Below are 17,766 nucleotides of genomic sequence, written 5' to 3'. Positions count from 1 at the left end.
CCCTCTGGGCAGGAGACATGAAAACAACCAGTGACCTTCCTGAGGCTCAGGAAGGCTGGTATCTACTGTGATGACAATCACCATGCTTAGTAAGTCTGTGCACCATGGCAAGATGCCAAGCATGTGAATCAGAAACACCGAATGTCACCTCTTGCCTCCACCTTCTCCTGCCCACGAGGTCATAGGCAAGCACCCAGCCTCAATGAGCCTCACCTTCCCAATCAGTAAAATGCAGAAACTGATGCCTGCTCACAGCATGGTTGTTGAGCTTCAAGGTGATCACAAAGCAGGGGCGAGCCAAGCACAGGATGAATGGCGGTGGCAATCTGGGCTTTTCCGCCCCTTCTAGCAATTCGTTCAAACTCTGACTCAGCACCTTTACATAGAGAGCTCTATGCTATGTGGGGGGCTGGGGATTGCTGCAGAGGGATCCTGCATGTGTCCTCACCAGGTGATCCCACTGTGTATCAAACAGGAACAAAGAAAAGCTCTGAAATTAAATGAAAAACCTAGCATTCTTTGTTGAAAAGTATTACACATTCAAGATAAAATGTAAAGGCGTTATAGAAAAAGATAGCAGCCCCCTGACTGATTATGAAGAATGCTTGACTACATGGTCACCTGGACACATCGGAGACATGCCAGGTCTGTGGTTCCAGCAGCTCTGGCGTGTCTCTGCCGCCTCACCTGCCTGCTGCACTCCCATCAGGATGCCAGGGTTCGTTCCCGGAGTGGGCTCGCTGGGGAAGGAAGCCAGAGGCCCCGCGCTCTCCAGAGCCGGGAAGAGGGAACCGGAACAAGTACTGGCGGGGATCTGCCGGCTTCTGAACTCTAAGGGGGCAAGATGCACACGTGAAAACCAAGTCACTCTCTCCCAACAGTTACGAAAGCAGGTTCTGGAATGGAATGTGTCCTATGGAGAGTGACCTATGTAGACAGCCACACAAGCTGCCACCATAGCCTGGTCTTTGCTTCAGCGTGAAGCCAGGCGGGTGGGGGGGGCGGGGGATGCAACCCTCTACCTGTGACTCCAGGCTAAGGCCGGCAGGGGATGGGAGGGTGGGGAGAGGGCGGGGGGTGCAACCCTCTACCTGTGACTCCAGGCCGAGGCCGGCGGGGGATGGGAGGGTGGGGGGGGGCGGGGGATGCAACCCTCTACCTGTGACTCCAGGCCGAGGGGCAGCTCTGGTTGTCAAGAGTGGGAGCAATGCTGAGTATTCGAAAGAAAGGTACGGATTATACAAATACAGTAAGTCATCCTACGGCTACCCCTAAGGTCCAGGGAAAGAAGAGAGTATCACTTGAAGATAAAGAAATGATACCCTCTTCCACCCTAAGTCCTCCTTATGGAAAGGCCAACCCCCGGAACCTGGGGGGTTTTGCGGAGAACCGGTGAGGTGCTTGAACCCAGCCAGTGATCAAAGACGGTGAACTGGTCCCACATGGGGCAGAACCACCACATCCTCAGGACGTGAGAAATGACTGGTGGGTAGCAGAAGCTCAGGAAGCATTTACTGAACAAAGCAAGAAAAGCACAGAGGACGGAGGAGCAGGGTATGAGGGGGCGTTGCCAGAGCTGCCCAGCCCGAGGTCTCTTCCTTCTCCTCCCAGGACCTGGCCAGGAGGGTCCAGAGGACAAGATGGGAACAAATGCAGATAAAGGAGGGACACCTCACACCCCAGACGTGCCCTCCACCGGCAGCAGGACACTGAGGATCCAGCCTCCTCCTCGCCCCCCAGAGCTGACTGTGGCCGTGAGAGCCACGGCTGAGACAAAGACGGTTGGAGGGCTGCTGCCGACATTTCAGAAAGCTGCAGCCTTCTCCCTTCTTCAGAGACCAGCAACGTGAAGCTGGGCTTTCTGGCCACAGTTCAGGGTCCAGGGCTTGGTGGGGCATTGTTCAAGCTAAGCGTTCTGAAGTCAGGTTCTCAGCCTTGGTGCCAATGACATTTACAGTGGGCTCCTTTGTGCTGGGGGCTACCCTGTGCACTGCAGAACGTTCAGCTGCACACTGGTCCCTGCCCCAGATGCTGGTGGCACCATCTAGTCATGACAATCAAACTTGTCTCCAGTCATGGCCAGATGTTCCCCAGGAGACAAAAGTCACCTATAGTTGGGAACTACTTGGGTGAACCACTCAATTTGGGGAGATGCAAACCAGTGCCCCAAATACTTGCCATAGGAGGCCATGCACACTCCGGCCCTCTGTCAGCTATTTATTTTTATTTTTTTTGAGATGGAGTCGTGCTCTGTTGCCCAGGCTGGAGTGCAGTGGTACCATCTCAGCTCACTGCAACCTCTACCTCCCAGGTTCAAGCAATTCTCCTGCCTCAGCCTCCTGAGTAGCTGGGATTACAGGCATGCGCCATCACGCCCAGCTAATTTTTACATTTTTAGTAGAGATGGGTTTTCACCATGTTGTCCAGGCTGGTCTCAGACTCCTGGCCTCAAGTGATCTGCTCGCTCCAGCCTCCCAAAGTATTGGGATTACAGGTGTGAGCCACCACGACTGGCCCTCTGTTGACTTTTAAACATCCCATTCAATTAGACTGTCACTGTCAACCATATTAACACTCGTAATACAAAGGAGCATTTTCCATTTCATGAGCCTGGCCTTTTGCCTGCAATCTGTGCTGCCGCGAAGGGGTCTCTCCCCAACATCCCGCTGGCAGGCCCCACGGCCCTCTGGGGGGCCCAGCGTTCCCACACCTCCTCCACAGCCAACGTGCTCACCTGAGCCTTTCCAACAGATTAAAGATCCTTTGGTTAGAGTCCCTTGCGCATTACGGACCAGGTAATACTTCAAGTGTTTCTGCTTCTTGGGTTGAGTGGTCAGTTTCAGATTTATATGATTGGAGAATTCAGTGAAGTAACAGAAGCCTTTCTTTCCACAGCCAACACAATTCCCAGAGAAACCTGGAGAAGGAAGCAAACCGTAAACACCGCCAACTCATTTCCAAAGTCCTTTTCAAATAAGACATAGTTCATCAAAACTCTGAAGGTTCGTTTCCTGTGCTGCCAGGCAGAAAACTCCACAAGGCAAGTGCCCCACCCTCTCAGCCTGGCCCAGTGGTTAAGACAGCTTTGACTCGAATAAAGGAGGGCCAAGAAGATTTAGTGATAGAGATGGGCCCAGGCAAGCTTGGAAGATTTAACGTGCTTGAGGGTCTACTTAAACACCTACATAGAGAGCAAACTTTGCCAGATAAGTTTGGGAAACGTCCCATTCCACTGTCTACACGCATCGGGCACCTGAAATCCTGAAATGACATCACAGGCTCTTACTTCTTCTGGGAGGGCCAGTCACAGACTCCCAAAGCAATTTGACTAGTGAGATGGGCTACGCTGGGTGACCTCTTAAGAGTCCAAAATTCCATCCTGCTATGGAGCTGATCCCATGAGTTGCTGAAAAGAAATCAGGAGAGGTCCACAATGCCTGGCCGGCATGCTGGCAAGTAAATTCAGTGGCTTAGCAGCCAGGGGATGGAGAAGCTCTGCTAGAATGTGGCTATTGTGCTGCTGTTGGCCTCCACACCAGGCCTACAGCTGCCTTTCTGGGAGGTGACGGAGGCTCCATCAGCTGTGAGGCTCTAAGCAGGCCTCCTAAGCAGTAGCAATGACAAAACCACCTCCTGGGAGCTATTAAAATCCAGAGAATGTGCTTGAACAGACCTTCATACACTGTAAAGCCTATTCAGACCACAGGCATTGGGAGTGATGGTTAAGATGAGAAATGTGAAGATTTGGCTTCTGCCCTGGCTGACTGCTCTTGTTTAAACCATCTTAAGATGGCCTTGCTTCACCCACTGGTATGTCTGGTTTCTGTGGGTCCAAGGTCCTTCGGCCCGGGAGATCTGGGAGCTAAGACTCACGTATCATATTCTCTGGTTGATACGTCTACAAAGGTCATCGTGCCATAGGCCATGCGGGCCACCCGGCTCTGTGTGTAACTCTGCTCTAAAACAGTCTCTCTAAGGCCTCTGGCTAGTGCTCAAAGCAACTCCAGTTAGTGAAGGTTAAAAACATCTCCACAGATAAATAAAACATCTACATTACAGAAGCCCACCAGGCTCTCTGATCTATTGTGAGCACATTTAGTCTGCCTCAAAAGGCATTAGAAATAAGGACAGACTGCTTGGCCTCGCCATAGGACAGTTACAGGATAAGGGACCCTCCGTGCCAGCACAAACAGTAAGGCACCAAGAGATGTGAAACACTGTCCTCTAGACGCGCTCGCTTTCCGTGGGACAGGCAGGGAACTAACATGCACAGGGAACCAGAGCCATTCCTGCCATTCATCTCAATCCACAAGTGACACAGGAGCCTGTCACTCTGGAAGGCAAATTCTTCTTTGTGAAATCAGAGGACCAGAGAGGCCAACTGTTCTAATCCATAGGTACAGAAAGTGTGGCATTCGCCTCTAGCCTGAGGATGACATTCTCACTCACAGGCCTGGCATCGGAGGCTGCCCTGATGCCCGCGAGCCTTCATCTCCAGCTTTGTTCCTGTCCCTCCTCTGATATGCTAATTCCCAGCTGGACTCCCCTGCCTCTCAACCCAGCCCGCTCCCACTGCCCTGCACCCACAGGCTCATCCTCTCCTCTGGGAGTCCCACCTGTGCACCTCCAGCCCTCACTCAACATCCTGTTCTGATGCCCACCCCAAGGGCCCTCTGCGACCAAAAGGCTGGCTCGCACTTTCCTCCGGACTCTAGGCTCTCCCTGCAGCTCAGGGGCCTTTGAACATCCTCCTTAGCGATTGAAATTCGTGTCTTTTTCCCATCGTCATTCCTCTAGGTTCACAGCATGATCGCACCTGTGGGCTGTGTGTGTGCAAGTGTACGTGTACTAACTCATGCCCAGCACGTGGTGGGCAACCAGTTAATACTGAGAGGGAAGAAAGGAGAGAGGAAACAGGGTAACTGTAAGCAGCATCCTGTTAGGGTTTCTGCAAGCGCTCTGAGGAATAACCTCATGCTTTTGTTCATTCATTCGCTTCCAACTTAGGGACGTCTGAGATAACCCCAGCTCAACTGCTGCCTAAGAACAGGGCCCGAAGAAACCTTCAGAGCCCCCTGGAAGGGCATCTAAGCCTGGATGTTAAGAAGATGGATGAACAGGAAATAGAACCGCAAGACACTAAGAGCCACTTGCCAAAGCTGGGCTGTCATCCCTCTCCAGAGACAGCAAGGCAGGTTATAGGCCTCTGTCCCACGAGAAACACGGGCGGGGACCGTCGCTGTGCTGCAGAGGCTGTCTCCTCCGCTGGGATGGGAAGCACAGAAGACAGGGAGCCCTTTGTGGCTCAGAAGTGAGATTGGACACCCTGGGTCTCGCTGGTAGAGGAAACACTTAGGGACCCAGCAAGCAAACTGCTTTTCTGCTTTGACAAAAACATTCTGGTCAGGAGACCCAGCTGCTCTTCTGAGAGGTGTCTTGGAGAGACAGTCACAGAGGCCAACCAAGAAAACCACAGACAAGCTTCCCAACTAGCCCTGGGGAAATGCCAGCTCTTTCAGAAAGTATTGGAAAGGCAACAAAGTTTTCATGAGAAAGAGGAAAATAATGAGCCGTTCTCTTCAGAAATCTACCTTAGGACCTGGAAGTCTAGAAAGTCTTCTTTATATGATAGGCTTAGAAAGCACTGGGATCCTTCCTGAAATCACAAATCCCTGCCGGCTGTGGATATCCAGAGTCGAAATTCTTGCTGCAGTGTCCTCACCTCAGAAACAGTCCGTCGTAAGCAGAACTCCTGTCACCACGCATGGCCACACCCTGTGATTTTCCCGTGAGTCTAGTTTAGCAGCTGCAGGTAGCATTTGTTTAATAAGCACGTCCTGGGCAGATATGTGTGCTGGCCACTGAGCAAGGCTCGCCCCTTCTGCTGAAAGGACAGCTACGTCCACTATCCTCACCCCGGCAGGGGAGTGTGCAGAAGCCTGGACACCCGAAGAGTCTGAGTTCAATCCTAACTACAGTTAGGTGATGTGGGGAGGTAACTAACACCACTGAGCTTTGCTTTCCTCAACTGTCAACAAGCCAACAACAGCTAACATTCACAGCACACCTACCATGGGCCAGCCACTGTGCCAGGCGCGTTATAAACGTTCTCATTTAAACCTCATGATGCCTGACACAACAATCAGTAGCAGTGTCTCAGTTTACAGGTGAAAGCATTGAGGCAGAGAGAGAGATAGAAATTCATCCATGGTACAGGGTGACCCAGCCATGGCTATAGGGTGGAAAGCGCTAGAGTTAGGATTGAACCCATCTCCTCCCCAAAACCCACCTTGTAGGAGCACTATGGGGGTTAAGTACCCACGAGATGTTTAACATGTCAAGGGTACTCTGCAAGCATCCCTCCTTCCTGTCCCCTGGACTAAGCTGTATTAGGAAGGAGAGCACAGTGGGAGTGGGGGTCAGGACACTCACGGGGGGCCCTATGAGGGCAACTATACAACCCCCCACAACAATGTGAGATGTGAGGAGAGCAGCTCCATTTCTCTGCATTTCCATCCAAGGGGGGCAATCATATAGTCCCCCAAAACAGTGTGAGACATGGGGGAAGCAGCTCCGTCTCTCTGGGTTTCCATTGTCCAACCATCAAAGGGAAGGCTAGGACTACATGGGCCCTATGCCTCCTTCTAGGACCAAAGTGACGTGATTCTTCTTGGAAGCAGCCATAGGTGCCTTCCTTCAGACTCAGTAGTGTCTGAGCACTTGGCTCATTGCAGGCTGGAGGTGACCCAGGTTTACTATGGGGCCACTCCCTCTGGAGAGAGGGTCCTCTCACCAAACCTCAGGAATGCCTCTAGAAGCCCACCTGCACCTGACTTTCCTTCCTGAACCACAGTCCAAGGAGATCTGGCTTATGGCCACTGCACCAGACCTGGGAGCCGCAAACCAGCCCCCTGGGCCTGACACCTCCATCCCGTGCCTTCCCAGGGGAGCGGATACTCAGAAGTGCCTTGATCTAGACCACTGTCCCCACACAGAGGACCACTTAGCCCAAGTCATCAACCCTCTATGAAAAAATCCAAATCCAAATCTGACAAGTACCTTTTATGCACAAATATGTTTAGAAAAAAAAAAATCTGACAGGAAATGAACCAGGTGCTCTGGGCAAGGCATAGATTAAAAATACATGGTTCATTCTTTGGGTATTGTTTTTGGTTTAAAAATAAAAAAGTGGTCCCTGACTGTTAGGAAGAAGGAACAGGCACAGTTAAATAATCCCAGGATTGAGGCAGAAGTACCAGTGGCAACCACAGCAGTTCCTCAAATTTGGGCAGAATTTTCGAGTTTATAAAGATCTGAGTCCCTCAAAACCGCAGTCAGGTACAGCATATATCATTAGCCCCTTTATAGGTGGCAAACCGATAGCCCCCAAGGCAGGAAAAACTTCTCTACAAAGATGGCACTGGCTGTTCTAGCATAATGTGCTACGGGGAAGATGGAGAAACAGCAGGAGTAATTTAGGAAGGCAATTCCAGGAAGACATCCTGGCAAGTGGGATTTAAATTGGGCCTGAACAGCAACTCTGTGTTCCTTCCAAATAATGAGCCTTGGAAACCCATGAGCTCAGACAAGCACACACTATACCCAGCGACTAATGACCACCCTCCTCGTGCCTGAAAATAAATAGCGACTTGGGACGAAAATAAAATCACCTTTAGCTCACTGCATCATATTAATTGAAAAAAAAAAAAAAACACAGAATCTAGCATGGATCTACTGTGATGACCAGCTGATAAACATTAGTTTATATCCCCACCTGGATGGAGACTAGAAAAGACCATGCACAAAGTAAAACAAGGTATTATATGTGTGTGTGCGTGCGCGTGTGTGTGCGTGCGTGTGTGTGCGTGCGTGTGTGTGCACGTGCACACATGCATGTGCACCCAGAGCCCCTGCCTTGATATTACATATTATATGTGCCCAGAGGCCCTGCCTTGGTATTTTGGCCACATCCCAGCTCAAGTGTAGAAATGACCTCCTTATGTCAGTGAAGTCTGAGGAGCTGTATCAGGATTCTGGATCAAACAGGAAGTGGGGTGGGGGTCCCAGGTGTCCCCAAGGAGAATGGAGTGTTCAGGGGTGGTAAATAGTACGATGCTGGGTGGTTTGAAACATGTAACTCTCAGGCCATCGTATTCCTCTAGAATCCTGCAGTAAGTTCATAACTAGTTCTGCCTCAGTTTCTCCCTTTGCATAAAAATTGTGTCTGACTTCTAAGAAATCTCCCTAAAACACAGTTTAAAACACAGTCATCTAAATTTAACATTTAGCACTCTAAATTTCCTAAAAAACATATCAATTATAAGGGCAAAATTAGGGAGGAAGGACCTACACATTGAGAAACATTTAAGAGGCACAGCAACCAAATGCTTCAAGAAGAACACTCTCTGGATCTTTAAGATACAATTTGAACACACTGAATATTTGATCATATTAAATAGCTGTTAAGTCTTATAGAAATGATAATGGTATTCGATTTCTAAAGAAAAGCCGTTATCTTTTTCTTTTTTTAAATGGTGTTCCACTCTTGTTGCCCAGGCTGGAGTACAATGGCTTGATCTCAGCTCACTGCAACCTCTACCTCCCGGGTTCAAGTGATTCTGCTGTCTCAGCCTCCTGAGTAGCTGGGATTATAGGTGCCTGCCACCACACCCAGCTAATTTTTGTATATTTAGTAGAGACGGGATTTCACCACGTTGGCCAGGCTGGTCTCAAACTCCTGACCTCAGGCGATCCGCCTGCCTCAGCCTCCCAAAGTGCTAACATTTCAGGCATGAGCCACCGTGCCTGGCCCCATTATCTTTTAGAGATATGTGCTGAAATATTTAGAGATACGTGCTGAAATATTTACAGATGAAATGATACAATGTCTGGGATTTGTTTCAAAATAATCCCACAAAGGGAGAAGAAGGGGACATTATCAGTGAAACAAGACTGGCTATGTGTTGGTAACGTTAAAGAAGGCTAGATCGCCTCATTTCATGAGACTCTGTACTTCTGTAGTTTGAAAATAGCTCCTTGGGTAATGCATCCTTTTCCAAGGAGAACCCAACAGGACACCCCACCCTGCCACACTCTCTGCCAGTCTCTGCTCTAGCCACAGAGCACTCTAGCCACTTCTGCAGTGCGCCATGCTGTCATGCACAGGGAGTTCCCTCTGCTGAGATGCCCTTCATCCTCCAGGACCTGGGCACCAGGGCCAGACCATCAGGGTTCAAACGGCTGGGTTGTCCTGAGCAAGTCAGTTAGGCTCTCTGTGCCTTCATTTCTATATGTAACTCTAGGTAATAATGGGCCCACCACATTGGCTATTTTAACTCATTTCATGCGGTTTCTGGCACATGGCAAACACTCAAAAAGTGCTGACTGCTATCAGTGCTTGGTTTCTGTTGTTATGCTCCAATTTGCAAAATTCCACTCATTTTTCAGGGCCCAACTCAGATACCACATCCTCCCATTCCCTTCCTCACTGGGAGCCAGTGTGCCCCTCCGCATCCCCGGAGCACCTTACCCTCTCTGCTAGACCAGGTTGCACACGGATGCATTGTAAGGTTTATTGACAGAGTCATTTTTTGTAGACTTCTAGGCTGAGTCTTGGTATGCCTGCATCCCCCCACCCTTCCCCCAGACGTAGCTGAAGGGCCAGGTTTACATTTCACATTATATGTTCAATAAATGCATGCTGAATTATTTGCCTGCTGAATGAACAAAGGACTCATTTACTCCCATCTAAGAAAGAACAATCTAGCGGGATATGTTTTCCTTTTTTTATGTCTGAGCTGTCAACCAATTTAGATAAATCACCGGGCAATAAACTGAAACACACACCTAGATTTTAATCTTTCAGCGTTTTCAGATAAAATCCCTGAGTTGATTAAAAGTCCCTAAAAAAGTCTCCTCACGCTGCTTCTTCCTGAAAGGTATTCCCCAGCCTGTGTTTTATAGATCCCTAAAAAGCACTGAACCTGCCATTGCAGGGCTAGAGGGGACCCCCTTGTCCTGTGCAGCCATCAGACTTAATTGCAGGAAACCTAAATGGTGTTAAGCATGCAAGCTGAGAGCATAAAGTTATTTTAAAAGAAAAAAGCCGGTGGTATAACCAACCAGGCCTCGTTACCCATTTCAGATGGCTTTTGGCAAGCAATTAACAAAGCTTCTACTTCCTCTCCTCGATGAGCTGGTGCTGTTACTGGGCTGCTGGTGAAGGAACTGAAAGATCCTCCTCTCTGAGGGCCAAGAGGCAGAGCCTCCTTGATTTACTACCCAGGCAATTCATTTACAGTCACAAAGTGGAATCCAGACGAATCCTCAGCCACCACCAGATCAAACACAGGCGGCCACCCAGCACCGCCTCCCCGGACTCACTTTCATCCTGGGCGACTGTCGTAAGCATTCAGTCTGTCATTGAATCATTCCATCGGCTTCTTTGCCAGAGTGGATTTTCTGGATGATTCTGCTTTAGAGAACTAGTTATAACAAGTCCATGGGCCTGCCTTAAGACAGTTGGCTAAAAGGTTTTCTCTCCTTCATCATTGTCTGGTGGTGCTGTGTCCCTCCAGCGGGCATTCACCTGCCCTGTGTCAGAGTTCACACACCTGTGTGTCCCCAGCTCCCTTGTGGCAGGAGCCATTTCGTTTTCTTCTCCCCACGCTCTCCTCTCTCCATCTTTCATCCTTTGCACAGCGCCCCAGACACAGTGTGCTCAGTAACTACCCACGGGAGTGAGTTTATCCACCCAGCTTTTGGGGCCATATCAAGCGCAAAACTGGAGGCTTCCATGTCTAAACCCATGGAAAATACGTAAGAGATTGTGGGGTTTTTCGGTCTAGAAGTTTTCCCCATAAATTCTCGCAATCAAGCTTGCTTCGGCAGGAAGACTGTTCCTGAGGCTACAGCTGACGTGGATCATTACCAATCCCACCTCCTGCCCAGATTTCCTCCAAAGAAGATGCCAGGCCAGGTCAGGGGAGTGGACCCACAGTCACACGATGGGAACACACTGCCAAAGGGCCAGGGCACATGTGGTAGTGGCCTCCCCACTTCATGGATGAGGACACAGAAGCCCAGGGGGCCGCACAGGGACCTGTGGCCAGATGCAGGACAGGAACACAGGTCCCTGGGCTCTCGCTCCACACCTTGGGTGTCCGTAGATTTTGCTCCACAATGGGGGAACCTGCTGCAGGAGGGCCTGGCACACAGTAAGAGCTCAATGACATCATATAAGCAAAGGCAACCAGGCTTGGCAAGGCCTGGCCTCAGCTCCACACTTAGGGCTTTAGTGGTCCAGTGGTTGTTAGGAAGATCAAAGGCCAGTGGTGCTGATGGTTGAAGGAAAAGCAGCAGCTCCCCCATACTGACCTCGACCATAACATAGTCAAGACCAGATGGGACGGTACCGGGTAGAATCTGGAGCCAAGAAGACTTGAGTTTGAATCCTGGCTCTGTCCTCTTTACTCATGCACCCTTGGGCAAGTTAACAGATCCAAGCCTACCTGTGAAACTGGGGTAATAAAGACCACCTCTTGGCTGGGCACAGTGGCTCAGGCTTGTAATCCCAGCACTTTGGGAGGTCAAGGTAGGCAGATCACTTGAGGCCAGAAGTTGAGACCCCACTCTACTAAAAAGACAAAAATTAGCCAGGTGTGGTGGTGCACACCTGTAATCCCAGCTATTTGGGAGGCTGAGGCATGAGAATCACTTGAACCCTGGAGATGGAGGTCACAGTGAGCTGAGATAGTGCCACTGCACTCCAGCCTGGGTGACAGAGCAAGACTCCATCTCAAAATAAATAAATAAACAAACAGACCACATCTTGAGAGATGAGTGGTAAACCAAAGTGGAGAATAGATCCAGGGTGCCCGGCAGTCATTCAGGACAGCAAGGTTCTGGAGGCAGGAACACACTTGGCCTCATTCTCCCCTGCCTTCATCAGCTGTTTCTGAGACCATCTAGGACAAGGTTTGTCACCCATTCCTGACACAGGCAGGCACTTAGGGAGGTCTGAAGAATAAATGTATGAAAAATGAATACTAAATGCTGAGCTTTCTACAGGGAAGCAGTCACACTGTAAATGCATCTCTTTTGCATTCCATTCTACAAAGAGATTGTCTACCAAAAAACATAAACAGAGCTGCAGGCTATGCCTGGGGTCCCAAAGGTGGTCACTCTCTGTTGCCACCGTCCCCTGCCATGACCTCCCTTGACCCTACTTTACCTCTGTGCAGAAAGAGCCACAAAGGAGGACAAAGCAGAACTCACCAAGAAGAGCATTGTGGCCGTTGTCATCTGGCAAGAACCTCTTATCAACGGCGCACACCAGGAGATGGTCCGGCAGGCTGGGGGACTTGGCCCCCACGAGGAGAAAGCCCGCAGGGACGTCAATGGGCTCGTTGGAAATGGAGATGAGGCGCAGGTCCTTCCCGGCCTGGCAGAACCCTAGGAGGAGTGGACAGGGCTCACATGCTGCCCAGGGCTTCCAGAAGCGGGGCACAGGGGCAAAGGGAGCAAACATTCTGGGTGTGCTCAGGAGAGACCCGTACCTCTGGGTGTGCTTAACCTCAAAATTAAATCCTGAGAGATAAAACTGTAATCATACTTGGCTGGGCATGGTGGCGCACGCCTGTAATCCCAACACTTTGGGAAGCTGAGGAGGGTGGATCACTTGAGGTCAGGAGTTCAAGACCAGCCTGGTCAACATGGTGAAACCCCGTCTCTACTAAAAATATAAAAATTAGCCAGGCGTGGTGGTGCAATCCCAGCTACCTGTGAGGCTGAAGCACAAGAATCGCTTGAACCCAGAAGGCGGAGATGGCAGTGAGCTGAGATTGCGCTGCTGCACTCCAGCCTGGGCGACAGAGTGAGACTCCATCTCAAAAAAAAAAAAAAAACAAAAAAAACTATAATCATAGTTACCCACAACACACAGATCACACATTATTTGTCTATCAGTGTCACCATGTGATCCACATTAATGTGCAAATGAAGCTTAACAGGAATAAATTTTAAACACATGATGGCCAATTGAAACGTAAACAGGATAAATCCATAAGAAACTGGGGGTCTCCTGATGTTTCTTACGTGCTGTATTTTACAGGGATGAGAAAGAAGCCAACATGAAAAATGAAGAGTGAGAATATGATGGCATCGGTTTCCTACAGGGGGTTGTGGGGAGGACTGGCATTCAGGACACAGACACGAGCAGCCGGGAGCACGGAGACTCCCACATTCCATGCCCTTTGGAATCTTTTGCATTTTAGAGCTTATAAATATACTTCCTCTTCAAATAATATGTTTCTACAAATATCTGGGGGAAAAGGAAAAAGAGAGAATCAGCTGAGATTAAAATGGGTAAGGCCTTTCCAGGGTCTTATCCCAGGTAAGGGCACACCCAGCCCCATCTCCTGGACTTCCTATAGCTTTAGCTCCCACCTGAGACCAGAGAGGGAGCCCTGATAAGCCCAGGCCTTCCAGCAGAGCTCTACAGTCCGTCATGAAGACTTTCCTCCTGCGTGCGGGGCTTACCCGTTCACCACGCATTTGCTCCATGGTTTCCCATGTGCCCCTGGGCGGGGGCAGAAGGCAACACATATGGGGCCAAGACGCTGACAGGCGTGCGGCCAGCACCACCACACGCCAGGCACCAGTGAGGCAGGCTCTGCAAAGCTCTCATCTCACCACCTGCAGCAAAGTGTGGCTGTTCCCATTTTGAAGATATGGAAACTGAGGCTCAGAGAGGTTGAGTGATTTGCTGCAAGCTACAGAGAGGTGGACCAGGAGGGAGGGCCAAGTTGACTCCTAGGTTTGGGGCATGATAGGCTTTGGCTGTGCCCCCACCCAAATCTCATCTTAAATTGTAACTCCCGCAATTCCCACAGATTGTGGGAGGGACACGGTGGGAGGTAACTGAATCATGGGGGCGGGTCTTTCCCATCTATTCTTGTGACATATTCTCGTGACTATGTCTCATGAGATCTGATGGTTTTCAAAAGGGGAATTTCCCCGCCCAAGCTCTCTTGTCTTGTCTGCTGCCATGTGAGATGTGCCTTTCACCTTCCATCATGATTGTGAGGCCTCCCCATCCATGTGGAACTGTAAGTCTACGAAAACACTTTCTTTGGTAAATTGCCCAGTCTTGGGTAAGTCTTTATCAGCAGTGTGAAAATGGACTAATACAGGGTAGTTCCCTGGACTGGCTTGGGGAAGGGAAGCCAATTCCCTGAGGTCGAGGTCAAGCTCCAGAGGTCCCCTAACTCTCTGACCTGGGTCCCTCCCAGCCCGGTGTGGTCCATGCCTTCTGAAAAGCTGGGGGGATATAGGCCATGAGTAGTCACAGTGGTTACCATATTTATTTGGAAACTCTGTGAAAACTGCTATAATGACTATTGGAGAGTTTACCTCTTAACTTTTTTTTTAAGAGACAGGATCTTGCTATGTTGCCCAGGCTGGCCTCGAAGTCTGGGCTCAAGCAATCCTGCTGCCTCAGCCTCCTGGTAGCTGGGACTTGACTACTTGTGCCACCATGCCTGGCTGAAGAGTTCTCCTCTTACCATTTAATTCAGTGGCCTTTTAAACACTTGGACACTGAGAGTCCTGCCTCACTAGGAACCACCATGTTGACTTGCCCTTGCCTGGAAGAGCAGCCCAGCGAGGGCTGGGTCCCTCCCATGCCAGTCATCATGCTCAGGGTCAAGTCCAGGCCCCAAGGAAGGGTGCGTGGGCCTTCACACCAAGTCTCCTCACTCCTCCAAGCCTGGCTCTGCCACCTACCTAATAATCTACCTCAGGCACCTACCTAAATAGTCTGCTAGCAATTCCCTCCAACGAGCTGTAATCTCACCCAACTAAGCCTTTGCACGTGCTGTTCCCTCTGTCTGAAACTTCCCAGCTTCCTCCAACCCCTACACAGTCTCCTGGCTAACTTGTACTAATCCAACAAAACCCAAAGGGCTACCTCCTCCAGGAAGCCTTCCCAAAACTCTCTACCTGCATTAGAGCCTCTCCTCTGCTCCATGCAGCCCTGCTTGTCCCCAGCTGTGTGCAAAATAACCGCTTCCCTGTATAGCGCCCATCAAGCAGGGAGCTCTCATCCTATTTATCTCCAGATGTTCAGAGCAAAGACTTCAATAATTAGTTCAATTACTGCTTAATGTAATAATAACCAGTTAGCTATCTTAAATAACTAAGGACTGAGCACAATGCTTGGACATATTAGGCATTCCAAAAATATTTGTGTAGGGGGTACCACAGTGTCACACGTAGACCATTTACAAATAAGGAAGCTGAGGCTTAGAGAGATGCAATGATTGGCCCACAGCTATTCAACTATCCACTAAGTAGCATGGCGTCCATGTGCCCAGACCTGTCTGATGCCCAAGCTGATGTTCTCACCACTAACTAGCCTCTCCCCTTGACTGGCATGGCATCAGGACAGATGAACTCACTAGCAAAGAGGTTGTGTGGCTCGTGGGTGGCAGAGTCAGAGGCGTGCACCAAACTCCGAGTGCACAGCACAAGCTCTCGGCACAGGACTAAGCTGCCACCTACCCAGCATCTCCATGCCTCAGTTTCTCAACAGGGAAACTGTACCATTACTGACTGCACAGGGACCCTGAGAGTATGTGTATCTGCCTGTTCAACAGTGACATACTGGTAAGTAAGAAAGATTACTCCAGCCAGGCAAGGTGGCTCACACCTATAATCCCAGCACTTTGGGAAACCGAGGCTAGTGGATCACCTGAGTTCAGGAGTTTCAGACCGGCCTGGCCAACACGGCAAAACCCCATCTCTACTAAAAATATAAGAATCAGCCAGGCATGGTGGCAGGTGCCTATAATCCCAGCTACTCGGGAGGCTGAGGCAGGAGAATCGCTTGAACTCGGGAGGCAGAGGTTGTGGTGGAGCCAAGTTCACACCACTGCATTCCAGCCTGGGCGACAGAGTGAGACTCTGTTAAAAAATAAATAAATAAATAAATAAAAATAAAATAGGAAGCAAGATTCTCTCTCCTAATCATTTCTGAGTTCAATATGCTGTGCAAACAGGCCTGAGTAGAGAAAATATATTCTCGTTTCCAAGCAACCAACACAGAAAAATGAATGTCTGGCTCCCAAGCCACTGGTCAAGTTGAGGCTGTCCAAAGAGTGGCACAGAGGCCGCCTTAGCATCCCAGCATGGGGTCTTCAGAGCTCCTGGTTCACCAGGGCAGGCCGGGCCAGCACCTGCTGGGGGCCCACGGGCACAGCTCACAACTCAGGGCACAGGAAGGGCAAAGAGGACCCCTGCAGCACACAGTCACAGGTCCAGCCACTGGCCCGGCCACTACCTCTGGGCAACATAGTGGGCACTACCCGGCCAGGGGCTGGCAGAGCTCACCGTCTGTTGTGCAGCATCCTTCAGGCGGAGGGTGCAGCTGGAAAGGGTTTGGGAGGCTGTTTGGTTCCAGCCCTCCTTCTCCCTCTTCTTCCTCTTCCTCGTTGTCCACTCGGCTACCACCTAGATGGGGGAAGCAGAGAGATGAGCAAGGCAGCCGCCGTCTGGGCTCAGCGCTTCCTCCAGGCCTTTCCTCTGCCTGGATTCTCAGGACCTACAGGACTAATCCAGAATGGGTTCCACGCATCCTTAACAAGCACTCAGCAAGTCTAGCTAGTTCAGAGTTAACTTATCCTTACAAACACTCTGGAAGTCGAGTTTTATCAACCTTCTTTACCGGAGGGAAAAGCTGAGGCTTGTTCAGGTTGGATGACTCAGCCAAGGTCACATTGCACACAGGCCTTGGCCTCATGACTCCAAATTCAGGTTTGCTTCTCTTCCACCTGCTATAGCTGCGCTTATACTGAGAGGTTTAATATGTACAGAACTGGTTGACAAGGACTGAGCGCAATGCCTGGACACAATAGCATTCCAAAAACATTTGTGTAGGGGTGCCACAGTGTCACATGTAGACCATTTTACAAATAAGGAAACACAGGCTCACAGAGATCCAGTGATTGGCCCACAGCTATTCAACTGTGCTAAGTCACATGACCTGTATGTACCCAGACGTGTCTGATGCCCAAGCTGATGTTCTTGCCCCTAAACTGCCCTGCTTCGTTTGGGGTGGTATGAACTGCTTTGCACAATACAAGACAGCAGTCAAATTGCACATTAATTATCCCCAAGGGAAGAACACATGTACACATTGCTGGACACACACACACAGACACACACACACACACACACAGAGAGCCATTCTAGAACAGGGTCAGGTATGGTATGGATGTAGGAAATTTTTTTAAGTGAGACAACATTTCAGAAGGAATTGTCACCGTGGAACGGGTCAGGAGGCCCAGAAGTGGCCACGGACACCCCGCCGCCCCCATGGCACGCACTCTGTGCCTACAAGGAAATGAACGTCTCTCAGCTCCATCGGGCAGACTCTCTGCCCTCACTCATTCCTGTATTCCGGGCACCCCACAGGGAGGCTAAATATGACTGTGTGTCATGCAGCCCAGTGGCTCTGGGTCCACAGAGTCGCACCTCAGTCACCAAGCACTGCTGGAGAAGGCAGGACCTCAGGCTGTTGAAGTTTATTCCTGCCAACTTCTTGTAAGTTACACATTTGGAGTAAAAAGTCTCTCAACTTCTCTTATCTTTAAATGTCATTTAATAAACAGCATATAGATTTTTTCAGGGAACAGGGTCATTATGAACGTCCTTAAACACACTGGGCTAGGAGACATGCACTCTTTGCTTCTTTTTTTTTTTTTTTTT

General features: G+C 50.0%; 1 protein-coding gene across 10 annotated transcripts in view; it reads right to left on the bottom strand.

Annotated features, from left to right (window-relative positions):
* GREB1 (growth regulating estrogen receptor binding 1) overlaps positions 1 to 17,766 on the bottom strand; it is a 161,679-nt gene that overhangs the window by 62,756 nt on the left and 81,157 nt on the right. For all 10 annotated transcript variants that reach the window (XR_005199646.1, XM_037737348.1, XM_017525861.2 and 7 more), the window contains 4 exons: positions 16,390 to 16,509; positions 12,277 to 12,453; positions 2,735 to 2,917; positions 688 to 831 (listed from right to left, as the gene is read on the bottom strand). Coding sequence is in view for 9 of the 10 variants with exons in the window: in XM_037737348.1 (XP_037593276.1) it covers positions 688 to 831; positions 2,735 to 2,917; positions 12,277 to 12,453; positions 16,390 to 16,509 (624 nt within the window). In the remaining variant the exon portion in view is untranslated. The remainder of the gene's footprint in view (positions 1 to 687; positions 832 to 2,734; positions 2,918 to 12,276; positions 12,454 to 16,389; positions 16,510 to 17,766) is intronic.

This window comes from Cebus imitator, unplaced genomic scaffold (assembly GCF_001604975.1).
Source record: "Cebus imitator isolate Cc_AM_T3 unplaced genomic scaffold, Cebus_imitator-1.0 Scaffold1, whole genome shotgun sequence".
In the NCBI taxonomy this organism is placed as follows: Eukaryota; Metazoa; Chordata; class Mammalia; order Primates; family Cebidae; genus Cebus; species Cebus imitator.
Note: the sequence above shows the minus strand (reverse complement) of the source record. Positions and strands in the feature narration are given on the sequence as shown.